Source organism: Centruroides sculpturatus, unplaced genomic scaffold (genome assembly GCF_000671375.1).
Source record: "Centruroides sculpturatus isolate CEXI.00-Female unplaced genomic scaffold, Cexi_2.0 scaffold208, whole genome shotgun sequence".
NCBI classification, from domain to species: Eukaryota; Metazoa; Arthropoda; class Arachnida; order Scorpiones; family Buthidae; genus Centruroides; species Centruroides sculpturatus.
Window position 1 is genome coordinate 348468 of NW_019385210.1, and position 23944 is coordinate 372411.

Consider the following 23944-nt stretch of genomic DNA (forward strand, 5'->3'; position numbering starts at 1 on the left):
TATTTCTGCCATTTCGAGCGCAATCATTCGAAATTATTTTTATATGAAGTTTTCTCGTTTTTAACTCAGATATTGCTTTTGTATTTTTTAAAGGACTGCTTATAAATACTATTTTAATTCGATTTTGAACATTATTTATTCGTAAATGTTGTTTATTTCTATTAACTGTCACTTGCACGATTTTAGACTTTAAATCGATTACTGTTTTTTGCTTACAATTTGTGTTCATTTTAAAATATTTTTGACGTTTTCATTAAGAGTAAGAAAACGTAGTCAAAAATATTTATAGTTAATAAGCCTTAAACAAAATATGGCTCAAGGAACTACTAAAATTCCTACTTAATAAAGTTGCCAATAGCAGTGGCTTAACAAATTACTAAATGTACAGTACTTACACGCCACGAAGCACACACACGCTTCGTCGTCTTTTCGTTATTATTCTGATTTCCTGAAAATATAGACGAAGGATTCGATCATATATCGATGGTTGGTGTTAGCTCAATTAGAAAACTTTTAACCAGAGACTCAAATTTTAACAAATTTATTGGGCAGTCGTTTTACACGTTGGAAGAATGATTCGCATCAGTCACAGTCGATTCCTTTTTGTTTTCCTACTTTTTGGTTTTTTTTCTTTTTACAATCGCTGCATTCAAGTCTTCTTCACGCAACAGTTCGGACATTCAATACCGTGTGATACAAAACTCGTGTTACATAAATGCCAAATGATAAGAATATTTTCTAAAATTTTAATCCTGCTTATTATTAAACGGGTTTTTTTATATGCGACCATATTCCCTTATTGGCATTTGATAGCTGTAATAATACATATCAATCAAATTTACAAATTTTATCTAAATATAGCCATTAGATGGCGAACAACTCAACATACCGAGTAACATTAGAAACAAGATAAACACCCCCTTTAAGAAATTATTAAACGATCTGTCGTTGTCGATTATCGTCGTAAAAACGTGTATATATGCGAGAGTTACTTTTTGAAGCACGGTTTATTTTTCTCTTTGTGCACGCTTTTTTTTTAATAAACAGTATTTTAGTTCGTATAAACTATGGATACCATGACACGATTAGAATTTCGATCAAGTCCAACATTTTGTGTTGTTTCTATTGTCTCAACTTCTTTCACACAACAACAATTATTTAATACTAGACACCGACTTATTTATAATACCGCACCATTGTACACGAAGTTCCGTCTTTTCCGATATACTTCTTCGACCATTTTGAATTAGTTTTTTTTTTTTTACCGTTTCGAGTAACGGGTATTTGTTCACAAAAAATTAACAATCTGGAAGAAAGATAGCTCTTATTTCCCAAAATTTCTATCGATAGTTCTGATTTTATTTAAAGTCGGAATTTTCTTCCAAATTCGTGGGCCAATTTTCAAAAAATTACCAAATTATATATATGTTTATATATATATATAATGCGGCGTGTGTCCATTTTATTCCCATTCGGTTGTTCCCGGCGGTTTAGGTGTGAGGTCGTATAGTACTCGTGAAATTCCCGGAACTCCTTGGATTTCTACCACCATTTTTTTAATAACCTGAAAGAGAAAAAAATATTTAGTTGAAAAGAAATGAAAGTTTTTGCGATAATCAAGTATTCTGTCCTTTGTTTTTATGTAGGTCTTTATGGTTAAAAAAAGTTCTTTTATTACTGTTAAACTTTATTGTATATTATTTTTTAAACACAAATTATGTCCGTTAATCCAATGAAATGGTAGGAAAGCTCATTCCACACCATTCCTAGATAGATGCACAAACAAGGATTAGTATGATAAATTATGTAGATTTAAGCAATTAGATATTATCCAAATTATTCCAGTTTCTTATTTTAATGTGAGCTGCTTTTCTGGATAAATTTTTTTAAAATAAAAGTATTAGAGCACATGGAAAATTCTCTTATGTACAAAATATTTTTTTTTTTAAGATTTCTAAGTTTCTCTGATGGCCTGCTGTTCTGGGTATATGGGAGACAAATCAAACACTCAAGGAATTTTTCAGGTATGTTCCAACCTGGATATTTGAGGGCTTGGTAAAACACTTAGTGTCCATGGGCAGAAAGTTTTTTTTATAGTTTCTTTAAAGAAATATGACTCTTTAAGGCAAAACAATAGTTACTCTATTTATATAATGACATGACAATAAAAAGTGTTTTTTAATTATTCAAAGTACATTTTTTGAGACAAGAATGGTGAGGGTGTCCTGTAGCTACAGCACATTTACACACACACACACATATATATATATATAAACGTGCAATTAAATTTTACATTTGGTTATTAGGTTTTATAATGGGGATTAACAAATTCTGTAAGAAGTGGAACTGTTTTTTTTTTCTCTAAACATCTTTCTGCCAGGCATTTATATTCTGTGTAACCAGGATTGCTGTCCTGCTATATAGTATTTTACCCATACTCTCTATCAGGTGGTAATAATTAGCTTTTCCTACGTATCTCTGAATTTTTGGGGCAATTCTTATATTTCTTTGTATTTTCTTTTAAATCCATTAACAATTTGAATGTTTTCTCCTGAAAAAGTTTATGATGGTGGTTTGCACCTTTTCTTGAGGCCAATTAAGAAAGGGCTTTTGTCTGAATTATAGTTATTGGTCATTTTTAAAGTTTAGTAATGTATGGGGTGGTTCCACCCCACTGTAGTGCTCACACACAATGATTAAATTCTACATTTACCCCATGTTTACCTAGTTTTAGGGTAGAGTCGTCCCTAAAACATTAAAATGCATTGTCATCAAATTTTAAATCTAGAAATTGAGACATACCTATCTTGATTGCAAGAAATTGAGGACAATGCAAAGTTAAATAAAAGCATTTAAAACTAATTTGGTAATTAACTTTCATTAAATTATAAATTTGTATACAATGATCCATAATTAAAAGTTTGAAATATAAAAAAACACAAGAATCTCACTTAATAATAGTGTTGTTTACTAAAATATAGATTTGTAAAATTTTAAAGAAAATTTTTTGTTATCAAATTCCAAACTTTTAATTATCACACAGTTAAAATTACCACTATAAACTCAACACATTTAATTACCTCGATTGGTAAATGTACATTTGGAGTGGCTGGAATCCCAGTCATAAAATCTTGGGTAATAAATGTGCGTATCACAATGGATCGCTGACAAGATGGCTGCCGTGATACAACATCCCTATCAAAATGAATCGGAATCATAATAATAGGCATCTGTGATAATGTGTTTATGTGATTACTTGTTTTCAATACTTTGTGTGCTACATAATCTGCTTGACGCAAAGTACTAAGAACATTGCTAGTAAGGAATGTCGGAGTTATATCCTGTACAGGAAATGTAACTGGATCTCCAAATATATAGCATACCCTACAAAATAAAAATTTTATTAATAAATTTTTAATTGTGATATTTAACATTAATCTGTGAAAAAAAATCATCTTTTACCTATTTATATTATGACAGATACGAGGAATTATCTTGGCTAGAATCATCAAATCTCTCCAATCTGTAGGTTCTTCTGGGCTAGATAAACCAACCACATAACTATAGGATCTCTGATCACCCTATAACAATGATAACACAATTGATAAATCATCACAACAACAAAATTTTATATTTTATATTACTTTATATACAGAAACACACTTATCAGCTTTCTTACAATGTCCTTTTTTCTCCCTCTAATGAAACTATACTATTCATTGATTTACTACACCCTTTTCTGAAAAGTTCCAGGACAATGCAATTTTCTGACAAAGGGTGTAAGATCTATTAGGTAAAATTAATGAGCAACTATTTCAGCAAAAACTTAATAAAATTTTGCATCATATGCCATTTTACGAAAAGTGTTTGGACATCCCTTATTTCTACTCTTGATCAGTAATGATTTGCACGTATATTGCGTAAAGGCAACAAAAGCTGCAATTCATCACTACATGTAGTTTACACATTCATTCTGTTAATGAGGTTGCAAGTAATATTATCATTGTAAAAATCACACCTGCCAATGACCTGGTAGATCTAAAAACTGAAACTTGACTGGCTAGGTTAACCAAATATGTTGTCAAACTTAGTAGAGTCTCCTTTAGCAACCATTGCTAGGGACTTCATGGTCATGCTAGTCCACAAATCAATGGTTTTTTTTACACTAGCCAACATTTGACACAGTGCGAAGAATGGCAACATTGGACAGTAGATTGGTGGAAGAGAGTATTGTGGAGTGATTAATTGAGGTACTATACTGTACTGATTTTGATGGTTGTGTCTGGACTTGGCAGATTCCAAGTGAATGATATGAAAAACGGTGTTGTATCACTGAGGAAATTTAAAGTCAGTAGTGTTATAGTCTGGGTTCACTGAAAGCAATTTTTTGCTATAACCAAAGGGTTTTGCTAATATAAAATTTTAAGTGCACTTGAACCTTTCTTGTAAAACTGTTTAATCATCAGCATGGTTTCATGGTGGTGATTATCATTAAACATTTTATTACTACTGTGAATCATTTTTGTTGATCCACCGTAATAAAATATTATTTCATATGCCATAAACAGTTTAGGTTTTATATCTAGAAATTGACCCTTATACATACTGTGTACTCATTCAGTGCCAGAAATTTCATAGTGGCAAATTCTAGAACAATTCTTCCCCCCCAACAATCTGTTCTGCAAGTCCTAAATTTGGTTTGGTTTGGAGTACTACATATCCCTCTAGACAGCATCAAATGAGGATACTTTAAGTTGACCAAAATTTTTCATTTGTTTTCAATTGGCAAATCCTCAAATCCAAAACAAAAGAAAATCCTAGAGCATCAGTTAATTTTGAATTATATAAATTTTAGAATGCAAATGTGGAATATTGCACATTTATTTTAATACATTAAAACATATCATTAAGTAATAAGAAGAGAACCTTATTTACAATGTTGAATTACTAGTAAAAAAGTTTCCTTGCATTCAATATACCATATTTACTCGCATATAAGTAACTCACATATAGGATGAGGTGTGACTTTAAAAGTCAAAATAAAATTATAATTGTATTAATAAATCTAATTTTTTTATTTTGTTTAATCACAAATGCACACATTGTTGCGCAAAAATTATTAGCATTTTAAACTTCACATGAACAAATTATGTTGTTGATTTTTAAAACATTTTTCTTTAAAGTTGGACAATCGGGAACCTTTTTCCCCCAATTCTTAACAGTTAATCCACTCTACGTCGATTACACTTATGAATTTCTCTGAATTCTAATTTCCAAATAATTATCTGTTTTCATGTGGGAATGGATTAAAACTGATCAGTTTTTGTGTGATTTTGGAATTTCAATTCAAAAGCTTTGCTTTTCCTATTGCAATTCATCATTACTCTTGACATTATGCAAGAATAATTGAAACAACTCAGATAAAATACTTTTGTTTTTAAACACCAAAGGGCGAGTATCTGGTAAAAAATGTGAATACATGGTTCACAAAAGTTATTGCAAAAACAAAGAATCCTTCACTCATGCATATAGGACAACCTAGGTTTTTGAAGCAATGAAAAATGAATAAAAACTTCATCTTATATGTGAGTAAATATGACACTCTTGATTTATAGTTTCCAATAGTTCAGAGTGCATAGTTAGTGTTAATACAGTAAGTGCAGATTAGTTTAACCACTTAACTGCTGTTAACCATATTCAGATATTCCAACTTTCTCTGCAATTTGTCAAGATTAACGTTCTCCTTAGAAAATTTTTTGATTTAGAAAATGCTAAAATTGATGCAATAATGGAAGTTGACTCAAAATTATGTACTTGATAATGCCCACATTGGTTAAAAAATCTTTGGCATTTAATGCTTCATTGCCACAATACACACACACACATATATTACTTTATTTAAAAAAAGTCGTAATAAACACATCACTGAAAGTATTCTCCATTGCTAGCCACTACTTTCTCCCATCATTCTGGCAGCATTTGAATTCCATGTCGGAAAAACGACACGTCTTTTGAGGATATCCAAGAATCAACCCATTTTTTGGCATCTTCATAAAAATGGAAGTGCTGCTCAGCCAAGCCATGTGACATCAATCGGAACAAGTGATAATCGCAAGGGGCGATGTCTGGTGAATATGGCGGGTGGGGTAGGACTCCCCATTTAAGTGTTTCCAAGTACGTTTTCACCGGTTGTGCAACATGTGGCCGAGCATTATCATGTTGCAAAATCACTTTGTTGTGTCTCTGCTCATATAGTGGCCATTTTTCCTTCAATGCTTGGCTCAAACGCATCAATTGTAGTCGATAGCGATCTCCTGTGATGGTTTCATTTGGTTTGAGCAGCTCGTAATAAACTACACCTAGCTGGTCCCATCAAATGCAGAGCAAAACCTTCGAACCATGGATATTCCGCTTTGCTGACGATGTTGATGCATGGCCGGGCTTACCCCACGATTTTCTACGCTTAGGGTTATCACAGTGTATCCATTTTTCGTTGCCTGTCACGATACGATGCAGAAAACCTTTCCATTTCTGCCGTTGAAGCAGCTGTTCATATGTGAAAAGACGCCGTTTGACGTCTCTCGGCTTCAACTCGTACGGCACCCAATGTCCTTGCTTTTGAATCATTCCTAATCCTTTTAAACGTTTTGAAACTGTTGTGTGATCAACTCCTAATGATTCTGCAAGTTCAGCTAGCGTCTGACATGAGTCTACATGAAGTAATGCCTCTAATTCCTCATCTTCAAACATTTTTGGTGTGCCAGATCGTTCTTTATCTTCAACATCAAAATCATTATTTTTGAAGTGTCTAAACCAATCTCTGCATGTTGTTTCCGACAGAGCATGGTCGCTGTAAGTCTCAACAAGAATTCTGTGTGCTTCAGCTGCAGATTTTTTTTGAATAAAATTCCCCGCAAATACTCTTTTTTTTGGCACGAAACTAGACATGTTTAACACAATGAAAAAAAGTTGTTTACACTTTGGTGAAATGACATATACTGAATTTCAAGGTCGCTCATTGTACTTCCTTACAGATGCGTCACCATCTAAAAATAAACACACGTGATTCTGGTAACACCATCTGTTAAAAAACAGCGAGAACTTATTCAAGGTCCATACATATTGTTTGTTTCCATAACTGAAGAAGTATTACTTTTTTATTTATAACTAATTTATAGCAATTTATAGCATTAAAGCTGACTTGGTATTACATAACATGAAAATAATGCTTAGAAAAAAATAACTTTTTTTTATGACTGAACCAATAGCTTAAAATCAGGAGTTTTAAAACCTATGGCATGTGGCACTATTTTTAATTCACTTTGATTGAATAATAATAATGTAATGTGTATTAAAAATTATATTTTAATTATTAATTTAAATGTGTAGACCATGGTACATTAAAAACCAATCTCTTGCTTGTATATTTATATTACAGTACATGTGTTTACACACTTTGTTGTGCATGTGCCCCACATGTAAGAACCTATTTCAATTAATAACTTAACTTCAAAATTATAATGGACTTCAAAAATATATAACCAGATCAATTTTGATGATTCTACCAATTTTGTTATGTACATATTATGTCGACACCTTAAATAACACTATAACTTAGGTTTGGCACACCCCTGAAAGGTTACCAATCCCTGGCTTAATACCCAAGTATTTAATCACAAAATATTTATCAAATTTCTATATATTTATTAAATTGAATGAAATTGTAACATACCTGAACACCCACACTTTTAATAGGCAATAATGTAGAAACTAACTGGTACTTTTGAGAAACAGCCATAAGAAATTCCCGTTCTTCTTCAGATGTACCACTCTGAACCCTATTTATAAGTGCATGTTTCTAAAAAAAAAAAGATAAAATTTATGAATTTTAATAATATTGCAATTTTTCTCCAGAAAATTTTCATTTTCCCAAATATAACTGTTTCTTATAACTAAAATATAAATAATTCTGTTTGTACTGTATACATTTAGCTACAAAAACTTCAGAAGTTGAATATAGTAAATTAGTAATTTACAATGCACTATACCAACAACATTCCACTAAAAATTTAGGCACAGTAATCTATCTAGTGGTCAAGCCTTATATCAGAATGAGGTTTTGCATATGGTTCAATGTAACTACAGTGGAAAGTGTTAGAATTAAACTTTTTCCAGATAATAATTGGGCGTAAGTCATTATTAATATCTGATATGTCATTATCATCAAAATAAAGTTCAATTATAGAATGAAAGCAATTGTAGTTTTTCTTGATTGTGGAAAATTGTGTATTTCAGCTGATAAAATTATGGTATTCAGAATTAAACATAAGTTTAGTTAAGCATGAATTAACTAACAGTTAGTTTTCTTTATTAATACTTTTTGAGTTACAGATGGGAATTGTCAGAAATTGAAACAAATTGAAGAATTAAAATATTTTAAATTAGTAATTTGTCTTACTAGTATTCCCACTCTCTCAGCTGAGAATCAGTATTTACTGAAAACATAATAATTGTCTCAACATACCAATTACGACACATGATATTTTTTAATGTTCATGACAAATTTGATGTGTTGTATAAAAGAATATTTTATAGAAAGTAATCTATAATTAATCTATTTGTTATAAAAATAATTATTTCTAGTAACTTAAAAATTTTAACTAAATCTTCATGAATGAGTTTTTTCTTCTTCCAGTAGCAAGTACCAAGCAGATCATGGTTTGTGAAATAATAGTTTGATACGATGTTAAATTGTGTTTCTATGGTAATTAAAGATAGTGTTAATAAAAAAAAATTTTAACCAAGGATTATTTCAGATGCTCGTATGTGTTTTAAAAATTTCCATTTTAGTTTTTACATTATATAACTGATTTTATTATTGTGTTGGGTTTAGTGGGATATACTCGGTACACACCGGTGGCTGTGTACTACGCCGGACCAGAGTCAAGGCATAGCAACCAAAACAAAACTAAAATTAAATGTGTGTGTCAGTGTCAGTATTAAGGAATTTCCTAACAATATGGCATGTATTCAATATAGTGGCCTTCTGTAGTGTGATGTATGTATTTCTACTCAATTGTAATGTTCACAGGCTTTTGTGTAGCGTGTGTGGNACTTTTGAGCTCCCACAAATTTGGATAACAGCTTTCAAACAACTCAACCCAAGAAAAAAATCATCCTTTGTTGCTCATATGCTTATTTTGCCTTGGTGCGCATACATGCATGAACTATGCTCTTTTACGGACATTTCTCACTTTAATATTTATTTATCATAATTTCTCTATGCGCTATGATGTAAGAACCTTTAAATAATATTCGAAAACCATAATCAGCTGAACCGTCTGAAATATAGTTCGAAGTATTCGATATCGAAATTTAAAAAAACTGCCGGAATATTGTTCGGAAAGCTTAAACTATCGAATTCTATGTACCGCCTGATGATGGTAGTTTTACACTACTGAAAGTGCTAGCAGATAAAACCTTTCTCCAAAACTCGAATAAATTTCCGTATTCGAAACTCCATTCCTGTAACACCACTGCACGTAAGTGTTCTAATAATAGTATACATCGGTGTGAAGTGCAAACTTATTATATCATAGATTATATTATTGTTGCTTTGTATGAAATATATCATTTTTCATATTATTTGGACACCAATAATGAACAGTACTAAAGATTTTAAATCTAATAATTATCCAAAATAAATGCCAATAATTGTGCTGTCAAGGCCTAACAAATGGAGACAGATTTAGGTTTTCACTTGAAGGAATCTGTTTTCTGGAGGGAGTCAGTTAGTGTGAGTCATTCTGACCAAATTGAGCCAGGTGTGCCAACTGAGGTGGACCCAAAGGAAAGCTACTGACCAGCTCCAGATTGGACGGCCAACAAATCTCAAAGTTGGATAAAAGGCAACTTGACTGATCGAAAGAGGAAAAAAGAAAAGTGAAAGACTATGTTGTATGGTATCCATCCAGAATTATTGTTGTGTGTAAAATAAATGGACTTGATCTGAGATAAATGAGTAGTAAGATGATCTTTCTGATGGACAGCACAATCTGAAATTTACTTGCATATATTATATTGGTTCTCTCATGTACATTTCTTGTTTGAAAAGATATATAAATATCTAAATAAATATACATTATAAAAAATAAAATACATGATACACTGTTAATGGACTTTATTTTATTTTTTAATTATAACATGGATATTAACTAAATTCTTAAACCATTTTTTGCAAATTGTTTCATTAGCAACGCTAAAAATTATTCTAAAAATCATTACAATTAAAAACAAGTTACCTTTTGCACAGAATTTGCATAATCAATGACAACTTTCACCAAGACACTAGTTTCAGAAAAATCTTTTTCCATATATGGTTCTTCAGAACATATTACTCTGACAGCTAAACCTGGACCTGTAAAAAAATTGTTAAAATCATTTATATAATTTCATTAAAGAATCATTATACACATCATTACATATTTAAAAATATAAACCTGGAAAAGGATGTCTTTGAACTAATTCACTTGGTAATCCAAGTTCTTGACCCATCATTCTTACTTCATCTTTGTGAAAATCTCTTAGCGGTTCTACTACTCTACCCTGTTCCCTTAATAATCTAACTAAATCAGTGTCATTATGATGTGTCTTAATTGCATCAGCACGATGACTAGCTAATGATGAGGCACTCTCAATTAAATCTGGACGCAATGTTCCTAAGATATAAAAAGTATACACATTAATTCAATTTTCCACAGTTAGCTCTTTATATTGTTTTATTCCACTTACCTTGTCCTAAATAAACTTCTTCTGGAACTAAATGGAGATCAGCAATAATGTCATTTGCTACCTGAACATGTAGGAAAGAATATCTTAATCCACTTAATTAAAGCATATTTTAAAAAAATTATTTTAAAATCATTGTATAGTAATATTAACTATACTCAGGTATTTTCTAAATAAATAAAAAATCATTAAATTTTTAAAAATCTTTATAGAATTTTAACTGTAATTTTAAAGAATTCTAAATTCTTATACTTCTAATTACTTTATGAAAATACTAGCTGTTACCTGTTGCTTTGCCCATGCAAATTTTGCAATTTGATAGAAATAACCCTCCCTCGGTACTTCACTAAGATTGTCAATCATTAGTTGTTACTAATGGTTGAGAATCTTAATGGTAAAATTACTGATTTTTGTTTGTTTCAAACTGGTAATGCACCTAAATTCAAGTTTCAAGTATTATGGGATTCCAAGATATGATAAATCTGAGTTTATTGTTTTTTTGAAACATAAATGATGTTATCTGAAAATTCCTAAAGTATAAATATTTACTGAAAAATAGAGTTTCAGTTACCCCAGTACCTCTTTGAAACCACATTTGTGGTACTGCCTTTCGAGGATAAGACTTTTTAAGCCTTAATCCTCTCCATCTCCCCCAGCAGGGAAATTTCAAAAAATCCCTTCTTAGTGTGCATTTTCATGATGTACCCTGTATAGCAAATTTCACCTCTTAGGTTCAGCGGTTTGCTCTGGGCAATGATGAATCAATCAGTCACTCAGGACATGTAATTTTATATATTTAGATGAGATTAGATTTTTATTAAAACTATGATAAATTGTTTGTTGTTAAATTTTTATTCATTTCTTTTTGTTCTTTGATTCTAAAGAATTTTGCAGTATTTTATTTTAAATTAAGTTTTATTTTGTCTCTGAAGCTGTCTCTTTTGTGCTCAAGTATGTGTAAGTGTATTTTTTATATTATCAACAAGAGAGTCTATTTTTCTGTTTTGAAGTTTTACTTGATTTCAAAAATTGTTTAATTAAAAAACAAATTTAATTAAATAAAAAAATATACTTTTTATTTAGTAGTCAACAATGAATAATTTAAAATTCAATACTTTGTAAATAGCAGAACTCTTAATTTACAGAGCTATAAAATGTCTTCTTGGAAGTTGCTTTATAAATGAATAATTGGTTTCATTTTGCAATTTGTTCCACTTGCTACCACCCGATTTCCAAAAAGAAAAGCTTATATTTAAGGTTTAATAGGTAATTGAAATCTCTATTTAATCAATTAATTCAACATTATAATTTAAAGTTATATAAAATAAAATTTATTTACACAAACAACTTAATGTTCTAAATGATATAAACAAACAACATCACTAAACCCGATATACCATAAGCCAGACACCAACCAAAGCTGAATGCTATCGGGCTAGACATGGCTATATTTCTAAATAAATTATGCAAACAATTTGGCATTAGAGGGAGGCGTTAGATGCCATCTCTTAATAACTTTAATAATTATAATTTTTAATTAATTAAAGTTATTAAGAGATGGTGCCTAATGCCACCCTGTAGAGCCAAATTGTTTGCATAATTTATTTAGAAATATAGCCATTTCTAACCCAATAACATTTGGCTTTGGTTAGTATGTAGTTCTAAATGATTTTCAAATCAAACAAAATGAGGAGGATATGGTATTTAATGTTTAAGTGTGGAGCAGTATATCAGAATGGTTAAACAAAACAAAGCCATAAGAAATTGATTTTTTTTCTGTTGAAGATTGTAAAAGTAGAAATTATCGTTATTTTTTTCAAACTGCAGTGATAGCAGTGTATGGTATCTAATACATCTGTTGATCCTTCAAAGGTGGCTTAGTTGGCTGATCACCATTGTCAATTCTCACTTTCATTTACAGAATCACCACTTTGTCAAAAAACATCCCGACACTATTGTGTAAAGTATGATGTATTAATTTGAGTTACATTAATGGCAGTGCACACAGAAAAAAAACAGCCAATGTGACTCCTATTTTTGGCACCAAAATAGTAAAAAAGCCGCCAAACTTCACATCATATGCACTCCCTGGTATGCAAACTAACATGCTTACATGGGCCACATCCATTTAAAGGGGTGTGCATCCTTACACTTTAATCCCAAATTTCTCAGTAAAATAGAATGGCATGTTAAAACCAGATGTTTGAATTGCTCTACAAGTGGAGGTTGAACCAGTCTTTGCTTACTAAGAGAAAAAATCTATTCTATTCAAAATAAACTTTTACTACAGTACCATTTTTTTAGTCACTTCTAGAAGTATAAAAAGCAACTGCTATTGAAAATAGGGTTATTTCTTGAGGATTGTGAAGGTAATTTACAGTTTGCTTTAATGAATTCTGGTAAAATTTTTGTTTTCTTTACTGCATAAAATTTAATGTTGTGACAATGGCATTTTAATGGGTTAATGAAAATAATTTGCTTTAATGCAAGAATTCACTTTTGTTTTGTTTCGGTGTTTGTTTTAAGATGAGTCAACTGTAATGCCAAGAATATATATCATTTGCATATCGTTTCTTGCATTATGAATGAAAACTAATAAATACTTTTACTTCACTAGCAGTTTTTTTATTTAGAGACAATTTTCAAAACTGACACATGATGATAATTTATCATAATGGAATTGGATTCTAGAACAATTATTATTCTAAAATACAGTGGGTGATCAGTTAATGAACATAATCCATTCCAAGATTTGTTCGCTATTCGAATTGTTCGTTATCTGATTATCAATTTACCATAGGTTTTTATGGAAATTTGATTAATTCGTTCTGGAGACCTCAAAAAATAAACATAGTAAGAAAGTGAATATTTTTTTATTTATATGTAATAATAAAAATACATATATACACAGTCTTGCATTTTTATTAGTCATGTTTTTTTCGCTTGTGGGGGTTAAAGAATCTGTCTAATGTCGATTGCTTTTCTCTCTTCTTTAGGATTTTTCAGAAGTAATGAATAGCATTGTAATTGTAGAGATCCCCAAGCCTATTAACCTCAACCTGGTTTGGATGTCATTCTAAGACTGTTGTTCTGACATCCTCCCACTTCTTCAAAAGATCTTTAATAGCAGATATCAGCATTAACCCTCCTTTTCAGAAGAAAAAGTCTCGCAGAGTTTCTTGGTGTTATTCATTCAACAGTTCTTGGTGTTCTTCTGTCGTCAAATCTGTTTCTGGTTCTATTATGAGCTCTTCAATGTTCTTTATTTCTCAAATGTGATTTTTGTTACTCCTTTAGCTGCCTGAGTCTTCTCAATTATACTGTATCTTTCTTAGATAAGATTGAACTGCAGCCTACTGTAGACCTGTTCAAACAATACTGCCCAACATCATCAGACATCTTCTGCCCACTCTCTACTTTTGGTATTGTACTCTCATCTTTACAAAATAAAATCTGACGCAAAACTTAACGAGTGCCCGCCAACAGTCTTGCGAATACTATAAAAGAATTGTTTCTGTCAGAAAAATAAACAGCTGGAATTACAAGGGAGAGTTTCAAAGTTCGGAGGAATACTACCTGATCAGTATATACTGGGTTGAGTGTTGATGTCTATGTCTTCCGCACTCCGAAGAGTTCCAAATTATTACCTGAAGGCAAGGAAAGACCAATCGATATTCATTATTTTATGTCGCTTCTTCTTGTGTTTGTTCTGTGAATGTTCATTGTCTGATTTGTTCATTAACCGATCACCCATTGTAGTGTTATTAAAAATTATAGCAAATATAAATCACATTTGTGAATATATATCATTATTTTAAACCTTTTTTTTAATACACATATCCAATAATTTTGGTTTTACTGACTATACATTTATAAATAAATGGTAACGCTAAGTAATAATCACATACAAAGTATTTAGGCACTTCAAGTATATTGGGATGTTATGATGATGCCAGATTATCTTTTGAACTAGAACTTGGCTAATTATTCTAGTTAGTTCTAACCTAAATCTAGCATTATCATTTAGCTGTTATAATTTTTTAACTGTAAAAGAAAAAGTTTAATTAAGCAGATTTAGGAATTAACTAAATGTAAAGTTTATATTATTGTATTTTCTACTTTACATACAGTGGCAAAATAAATAACTTTTAGTTAGTAAATAATAATAATATTTAGTTAAATTAACTTAAATTTAAAAAATAATAATTTTTTTTATATCTTTAAAGTGTCCTAAGTTAAACAGAAATATTAAGAAGGATTTATTTTAAAATCAATTTAATACTAGTTATTGTGCTTACTTATGCTGAAGAGTATAATAAAACTTGCATAAGCTTATGTAGACAATGCTCCAAATAAACACTTAGTAAGTACAGTATTAAATTTCATTTTATTTAATTCTGAATTAAAAATTAAATGTATGATATACCTTCATAAATGTGTCACCAATAATTTTTCTTTTTTCTTCAGGATTAATTGTTTTACATAGTTTTTCAGTTGTTCGTTTTCTTGTAGGGTCTTTGCGATCAATAGGAACAGTTGTTGTTCCATCATAAAAATGATGTGCAGCATTAATAACTAGTAAAAAAAATAACACATTTTAATTAAATTATTTAAAAAAAAAATTATGTTTCATTAACAAAAGTTTAGAAGCAACAAATGAAAATGAAATTAATTGAAATATCCAAAAATGTTCTAATTTACAAAATGTGTTTTAAGTTTTATTATTTTAAATTTAATTATTTCATAATTTATTTAATTAAACATTAGTTATATATTTTAAACTTTTATTTGTAGTTTTCAAATGTTTTCTTATAAATATTAACTTGTTCATTTTTTTTCAAAAATTGATGTTTTAATACATTTAACTTAATGTTTTTTTAAGAGTATTGAAATACCACTTATTTAAGATTTAAACCTTCTCATTGTAACTTCAAAAATTATCTCAAATAAAACATTGACTGTTTACACTAATTTAAAATAAAGCAAATTTACTTCTGTTGTCAAACTTTAAATTAAACTGAAATTTATATTGAAAAATAATTATTGATATTTGAATAAGCTAAAACATTATACCTTGTAATTTCAAATTTAAATTTCCAAGAGAAATTTCAACTTGTTCACTCTCATTTTTTCTCATAAAACCATTATCTATGTGAATAGCAATAACTTGGTCTTCTTTTAATGCTCTGTGTAACAAGGCAGCACATACAGTTGAATCAACACCTCCACTCACTAACATCTATTTTTAATAAATAAATAAATAAATAAATATGATTCCTTAATTCATCATGGCATGAGAAATTAAAGTTATTTAAATAATGTTAAAATGTTTAAATTACTACTAGTTAATAAATAATTTGCAAATTGAAAATTATGAGTGTAAATAGAAAATGAAAATTGCTCATAAATGAATCCAGCATTTTTTGACTATAAAAAATACAAATGGAATATTTTCTTTTAATGAACCAAATGTATTAATTTTTCTGATACTTTACTTACCTACAATTACAATAATACATATTTAAATATGATAACCAACATAAGGAACTAAAGTGAAGTAGCACACTTTGCATTAGGAATTAAGATACAAGTATTCCTTGATTAATTAATACCTCAGTGTTAATGCATATATCAAAATTGTGTTAATCAGATTTAATAATAGTAAAAATTGCAATTTGTCCATGATTGATTACTGTGTTGATAAATTTACTTACATAGTACTGTACTGTTTTAAGAAAAAATAAAAAATGAATGCAAAATAAATGTTTAATAAATGGTTACACCTGCATTAGTTACTATTGCTAGAGAAAAAGTTATCAAGAACTGTTTGAACAATGTTATTTTGTTTTCCTATCAGCATAAATTCTATGATAACAAGCAAAATGACTATAAACCTTGATAAACAAGCATGTTTGATCAATGGATTGTAAAATTTACAAAGAATACAGTAGAACAATTTTAGTTTGTAATAAACCCATTTTTAATGCTGGCAGTGAAGTAACCAGGGCTGTGGAGTTGGAGTTGGAGTCGTGGAGTTTAGGTGTTTTAGCCAGAGTCAGAGTTGGATGGTAAGGAAAAGTCGGAGTCGGTAGATTTTTACGCGACTCCACAGCCCTGGAAGTAACTGGCTGGCTCACAGACTCTGGGAGTGCAACTGTGTGGGAGAAATGACATCATCATGCTCATAATTGACTTTCTCTTGGTCAGATAACACTTGTCAGGGCTTGCATGTTTTTGTGTGGCAAATTTAACGACATGTTAATTAAAACTCTTGCAGCATATGTAAAGGGACTGTCACAATCAATTTTGTAGCTTTAATCAAATCCCATGTTAAACAAAATATGCATTCTGCTTTGATTTTAATACATTATGTTGTTAAATTAATAAAATTTCATAACTTTCTTTTGTATTCCTTGATATTTGGATTTTATTATATATTTGCAGCTCTTTCAAATAATTATATGTAAATCTTTCAATTAAAATAATAACTAAACAAATTAAATTATATAAGAAATTAGTTTGATTTAGTAAAAATGTTTTCAAACTTTATATTAAAATCTGAAGTGTCAATATTTTCAAATTTAGATGACTAAATCATGAATATTTTTATAAATACTATTATATAGAATTTCAATAATCTTATGGACAAAAAGACAAAAAAAAAAAAAATCAATATATAAAATGTGATGTAACAATTTTGTTAATAATAAGACTGATTTTTGTGTGTGCTAAATTTCTCACCAACATTACATGAATGTACAGTGAATCAAGTATTTCTTATTTAACAATCCAACTAATATAACATTATATACAATGGGTGATTGGTTAATGAACAGTTCGGACAACGAACACTTTCGTAAAAGATTTTTATGTTTGAACAACAAACACCCGAGAAAACAAACACAAGAAACGACGCTGCATTTAATATTTGTAAAACTATATTTTAATGGCATCTATGCATGGTTTATGGAATGATTTTCACAGTTGTGTAAATAACCTTTCTTTTTTGCACTAATTAATTTCTGTTTTCTGATTTTTTAGGTGCTTTTATGAACTTTTTATTTAAAAAACTGGCAATATTATGGGGCCTAAAAAGAGTGGAGTGTCAAGAACTGTGTTCACTATAGAAACTAAGCAAGAGATAATAGTCAAGGTAAATAGTGGGCAGATGACTTCAACAGGTCTACAGTAGATACAATTTTAGCTAAGAAAGATATAATCAAAAAGACTCAAGCAGATAAAGGAGTAATGAAAATCAATCTGAGAAACAAAGATGTGCCATTCGTGAAAAAATAGAGAGATTGTTTATTTATATGTTATAAAAAAACTAAAAGCATAGTAAGAAAGTATATATTTTTTACTTAGTTTCTGTGGTCTCCAGAATGAATTAATCAATTTCCCATAAAAATCTATGATAAATTGATAATCGGTTAATGAACAATTTGGATAGAAAACATGATATTGGAATGGATTATGTTCATAACCGATCACCCACTGTATTTACACTTTTCATACAATAACTTGTTTTATTGAAAAACAAAAATCATCATCTGAAACTGTAAATAAATCAATTGTATTTCTAAAGTTTGACATCTATGAAATATCTAATTGTTGAGTATTGGAAGGTTTCTCATTTATAAGTGATATTGAACAATTGATAAAACATGAATTAAATGATTTAATATATAGAGTGATTATAATTAAAGTTCCAATTTTACAATGGTCTGAAATAAGAACCACTGGTCAGAATGACTTGAAATTTTGCATGAATATCTGTAAAGCAAGGGAATTTTGTTTGGCAAAGAAAAAAATTTACTTAAAAATGTACCACCAGGGGGGACAATTTGTGCTTTATTACAGCAGAAAGCAATACAAAAGTAAAAATCATTTATGAGTGACATAACAAATGTTCCAACATGCTGTCCTTTGAATTCTGATAAGAGCTGAAATTGCAAAATCAACAACAGAGATATTGGACATGCTATTCTGCATAATCGTCGTGCTGAATCGGAATGTTTTTGATACTAGATTAACTTCCGAAATATAATTTTTTTGTTTTTATGTTATTTATTTTGTTTGTGCAAAATCAAGAAATGATTTTTAACAACACAATATGGTCGCACCAGTGCTGCCAGCTAAAACATGCAACCAACAAAAATAATATTGGAGTAGCCCAAGACAGTCAAATATTGCAGCGCTAGCAAAAATTTGAATTTGCTGGCTGGAATACTTTCAGTTAACCGATGTTTCTGTTGAGCGGTATTTGGATATTCAATGCTCTACTATAATTATTAATGTACAGAGTAGTTTAAACTCAATGATTCAACCACTTAGCATGCTCGGTTCACAAATAAAAAAAGATTTTTAATTTTTCCCACTGGACATTTTTTGTCTGTTAGATCTGAAGTCCATTAAAGTGATGGTTAACTTTATTGAAAATAAAACACTAATATGTAACAGAAACAACTAAAAATTGTGTATTTTTATTTCACTTTAAATGCATTTTGACTAATTTATATTTCTCTGACAAACAAATAAAGACAAGAAATTAATGCTAAAATTAATATTTCCTATAAAAAAAAAATATTTCAGTTAAATGTAAGTTGTTGATTCCCATATGATTGAAAATACAAAGACAAAGAAAAAAATATTGTTATGAATATTAATATTGAATAAACTGAAATTAGAATAAGTTAGTATCTAACAGACAAAAATATTCAAAATGTTACCTTTTAAATTAAACAGAACATCTGAAAAATTTTGAAACTTAATATATAATTACTTCATTCTTTTCTATATCATAAAAACTACTGAAAGTGAATTTTCATAAACTTTTTATTTTATTACTACTTTTCTTTAAACACATAAACAAAATAAACATTTTTTTTTGTTTGTTTAAAGAAAAGTAATAATGCTAATTATTAGACTATGATCAATACTCACCAAGACTTTGCAATTTCCTACTACTCTTCTGATATATTCAATACATTCAGCCTCTCTACTTTGCATTGTGTATGTTCCACTCAAGCCACAGACATCATACAGAAAATTCCTCATCATTGCTTTTCCATTTGGTGTGAGATCAACTTCTGGATGGAACTGGACTCCATATATTCGTAATTTTTCATTAGCAATTGCTAAAAAAAAATAATTTTTCATGAATAGAAAAATCAACATTTAATCCTTTGTTTGGCATCATCATACAATATTTTTTTTAAAAATCATTACAAACTATTTATATTCTCACATATCAAATTAATAACAGTAAAGTGAAATAATATGGAAACAAATAACTAATTATGTGAAATATATTTAAAGTTAAAATTTGTGTGGTGTGATTAAAAAGAAACTAGCTGTTGCCATTGTTTGGCAACTGAGCAAAGTACAGTCTTTTTGCCACCAAGGATAACTGTCTTGGACAAATAAGCATCAACCTGCTAAAATGTTGAGTTTTCAAAATGTTTGCTACACATGATTTTGTAACATTATGTTAGTGTTGTGCTGTGATTTGAGAAAAACTAGAAAAAGAGCAAACATTAAATTTTACATTAAACTTGGGAAATCTGCCACAGAAACCCTTGAAATGCTTCAAGAACCTAAGGCAACTAAGCCATGAGCAAGTCCACAATCTCCAAGCCTCAAAAAACAGGTCAATTCAGGAGTGAAAAAGAGAAAGTTGATTGTTTTTCAACTATAAGGAGTTTATATAGTGTGAAATTGTTTTTTCTAGTCAGACAATGAAATAAAATTTTTACCCAACATTTTAAAACAATTGCATGCGGACGTTTGTCACAAAAGACCGGAACTGTGCAACCAAACCTGGCTCTATTATGATAATGCTTCTGCATCACAGCCTTCAAAATGCAAGCACCTTTTGACAAAAAATAACACAACAATCTTCCACTATCCTCTTTACTTGCTGGATTTAAGATGTGACCTCTAAGAATGACCCAAAAATACATGCTTTATATATTCCCATTGGCTTATGAAATCTTTCTCTCATTAGAAAAATTCTGCCCTCTATCTATAAAAATGGATGGTGTGTTGCATTCAGTGATATTAATTAACCCACTGATTCCTCTTATAATTTCTAGTATCCAGACATCAAACACTATCTTCTACATCAATTGTATTTGCCTCTAAATAGAAATGGATTATTTGGATTATATTAGAGACAAGAAGATTCTGGAATGTCATTGTAAAATCTGATATTAAAGGGAAATTTCAGGAAATGTTATTTCAAGAGTAGGAAGATTCTAGTTAAAAGATATAGACCTAATATCTTTCCTTCCAAAAATATTATGAAGTTATCCTGTATAAAATATTGTAGGTTTTCTCACCATGGAGGTTTCAGGATCTATTAAGTATATAAGTATGCAGAAAGTTGTCTACACAACTCAAAACCAGATAATTAAGAAACAAATAATACAAATATGTAACCCAAGAGTCTTGTAATAAGTCAAACTATATTTCCATAAAATCCTATTAGTATAAATATTTTGGCTTTGACATCTAGAAGTGCTTTTGTACAAACTGTAAAGTTGAAAAAGGCTGAGGTTCACTCCTATAAAAATAAAAATAAAAACTATTTTAAAAATTTCTTGGACTTGTTCTTCCAATCAGCAGAAGGTTCAGAAAATACACTAGTTTGTAGAGATCCTTCTGGCCATGTTTAATGCAAGATTTTTTATGATGCAACTCCTCAGGAGTGTGATGAAGATGTTATAGGGGAGGGGGAAAAACTAAAACTAATTCTATCACCCTAAAAAGACTATTTAAAGAAAGTCTGTAACATTGAAGGTCATTATTTAAACTCTGTTCCGAGTAAGAAATGAAATACTTTTCAAAAAGTATATTCATTATTTTAAATGCTTGTAAGTAACATGTAGTTACTATTTGTGCATTACTATCAAACATTCAATGAGAACTTTTCCTATGCTTTTGTTTTACTCTAACATTTTACAATTGCACTCTTTACCTTCAATCAGCTGTAATCATGTAATGCTTGCCAAAACGGTTTTCTCCTCTTTGAAAAAATTGCAAAGTAGCCATCTTTTTTAATGTCAGCAGTGAACAAATTTGATTAACTTATCAATTCATAGGTTAGCAGAAAAATAATTTTGTAACATTTAGGTCTAGATCAGCGTTTCTCAAAGTGGGCGATAACGCCCCCTTGTGGGCGCTGGAGGCTTTCAGGGGGGCAGTAGAAGGCTCAAAGAGAATTGGGGGCGTTAAGGAAATATAGAGGGGCGACAGCAGACAAATTCTATATAAAAAATTCGACGGAATATATATAAAATGTTGACATTTTATATATTTTTTATTTTTTATTGAAGGTCACAACTTGAATATTTCTAACACATTGACTTTTATTTTAGCTCAGCGTTTCTCAAAGTAAGCAATAACGCCCCCTTCTGGCGCGATGAATAGATCTATGATAGAGGCAGGGTATTGAACGGTGACCAAAGGCAAAATTGGGGCTGATAAGAGGAAACATTGCGTTTAATGGTTTCCAGATGATGAGAACAATGTACAGTAAGGGCACAAAGTGTGAGATTCATAGAAAAGTTTTCCTAAGAATATTTCCAATCCTTTTCTCACACAAGAGAAAATGGGTTAGGGGGCGTTGGGTATAACTTTATGGAACAAAGGGGCGGTGGATCGAAAAAGTTTGAGAATCACTGGTCTAGATCAATGGTCTTCAAACTTAATGTCTATGGAACCTTCACAATAGTGTTATTTTTGTGAAAATATATTTTTTTAAACATTTATTGCTTAAAGAACTTGTGAAAAAACTACTACTATTTATTTTCTGTATAATAAAAATTCTTAAGTTCTTATTTTCAATATTTTTAGTAAAAATAAAAATTTCTTATAAATATATTTGTAAAACCCTTGGTTTCCATGGAAGAGTTTGAATACCACTGATTCAGATGTTCTTTGCCTAAACTTACTTAAATGTGTGTTCTTGGAATAGTTTTAGCATTGATTTGACCAAGCTGATCTAACTTAAATTCACAGCTCTAGACCAAAGAGACAAGATTTAGACTTCCTTTCTGAAATCCATCCATTGGGATTTTTTAAAAATAAACTAACCTGCAATAATATTTCCAGAAGTAGCAGTGACTTTAAAACCATCTGCAACTTTATCAATACTATCGCCATGTGTTAATAACACAGTTTGTTCTTTATCGAGCCCCCTATAAAATAATTTTAAATAATATTTTGAATTTTTATATTTGTCATTCATGAAGAATTATTTCAAAACACTTTATAACACTTACTTGAATAGTGCAGATTTTTGTTCTATTTGAATTGTAAATTGTCCATCTTCTCTACAATCTTTTTTTTGTACTGAACCTCCAAATTCTTTATTAATCATCTGTAAAAAAAAATAAATATATTTTGGTTATACTACTGTATAAAACAGAATTTCACAGAATTGGCAAGTTTGTTTTGAACAGAGTTTTATACTTTAGTTGTTATACTTTAAAATATTTGAGTAGAATCTATTTGTGTCATAATAATTATGACACAAATAGCAAGCAATGCAACCATTATCTTGGCTGTATTTACCCATCAATGTGCACAGTGAAATAATAGTAATGTCCATTTTCAAGGCCACTACTGTATTTTGCAATTAGACAACTTTAGTAAGGGCACAACTTCATGATACTTATTACAGCTAAAATTATAATTAGAGACAAATGCTTAAGTATATATCTACTCTATACTTATTACAAATATATATTCTAAAAGTAAGCATTTTTCATTTTTATAATGCAGAATAAATATTAGATACAACAAACAAACAATACTGCCAAATTTTAACTGGAATATAATATGACAAATAAAGTATAAAGATATGTAATTTGGACTAGAGATAGGTGGTTAATCTCACCAAAAGTTTCACACAGATTATAAATTAAACAAAAAAATAAGTAAATTAGAAGAGATAAAATTAAATTTAAAAATTCACATAATACTATACATTCTTTACAATATATAGTAATTCAAACTTTCAGAGTTATGCATTAACACTGAATAACAGAATATTGAAATACAGAATAGATGTAGTTAATACAATTGTTTGCAGTAAAGTTCATTCATGTATTTTGAATTCATCAGGAGTATTCAAAAAAGTTATTAAATGGAA

At 29.7% G+C, this 23944-nt stretch overlaps 1 protein-coding gene across 2 annotated transcripts in view; it reads right to left on the reverse strand.

Moving 5' to 3' along the window:
- Nucleotides 1-525: 525 nt before the first annotated feature.
- LOC111636178 (GMP synthase [glutamine-hydrolyzing]-like) overlaps nucleotides 526-23944 on the reverse strand; it is a 79324-nt gene continuing 55905 nt past the window's right edge. For both annotated transcript variants that reach the window (XM_023381372.1, XM_023381373.1), the window contains exons 5-16: nucleotides 23073-23170; nucleotides 22885-22988; nucleotides 19732-19925; nucleotides 15862-16027; nucleotides 15215-15363; nucleotides 10792-10852; nucleotides 10500-10718; nucleotides 10302-10417; nucleotides 7733-7858; nucleotides 3463-3581; nucleotides 3081-3384; nucleotides 526-1564 (exon numbers count right to left, since the gene is read on the reverse strand). In XM_023381372.1, coding sequence (XP_023237140.1) covers nucleotides 1463-1564; nucleotides 3081-3384; nucleotides 3463-3581; nucleotides 7733-7858; nucleotides 10302-10417; nucleotides 10500-10718; nucleotides 10792-10852; nucleotides 15215-15363; nucleotides 15862-16027; nucleotides 19732-19925; nucleotides 22885-22988; nucleotides 23073-23170 — 1758 coding nt within the window. In that variant the 3' untranslated portion in view covers nucleotides 526-1462. The remainder of the gene's footprint in view (nucleotides 1565-3080; nucleotides 3385-3462; nucleotides 3582-7732; nucleotides 7859-10301; nucleotides 10418-10499; nucleotides 10719-10791; nucleotides 10853-15214; nucleotides 15364-15861; nucleotides 16028-19731; nucleotides 19926-22884; nucleotides 22989-23072; nucleotides 23171-23944) is intronic.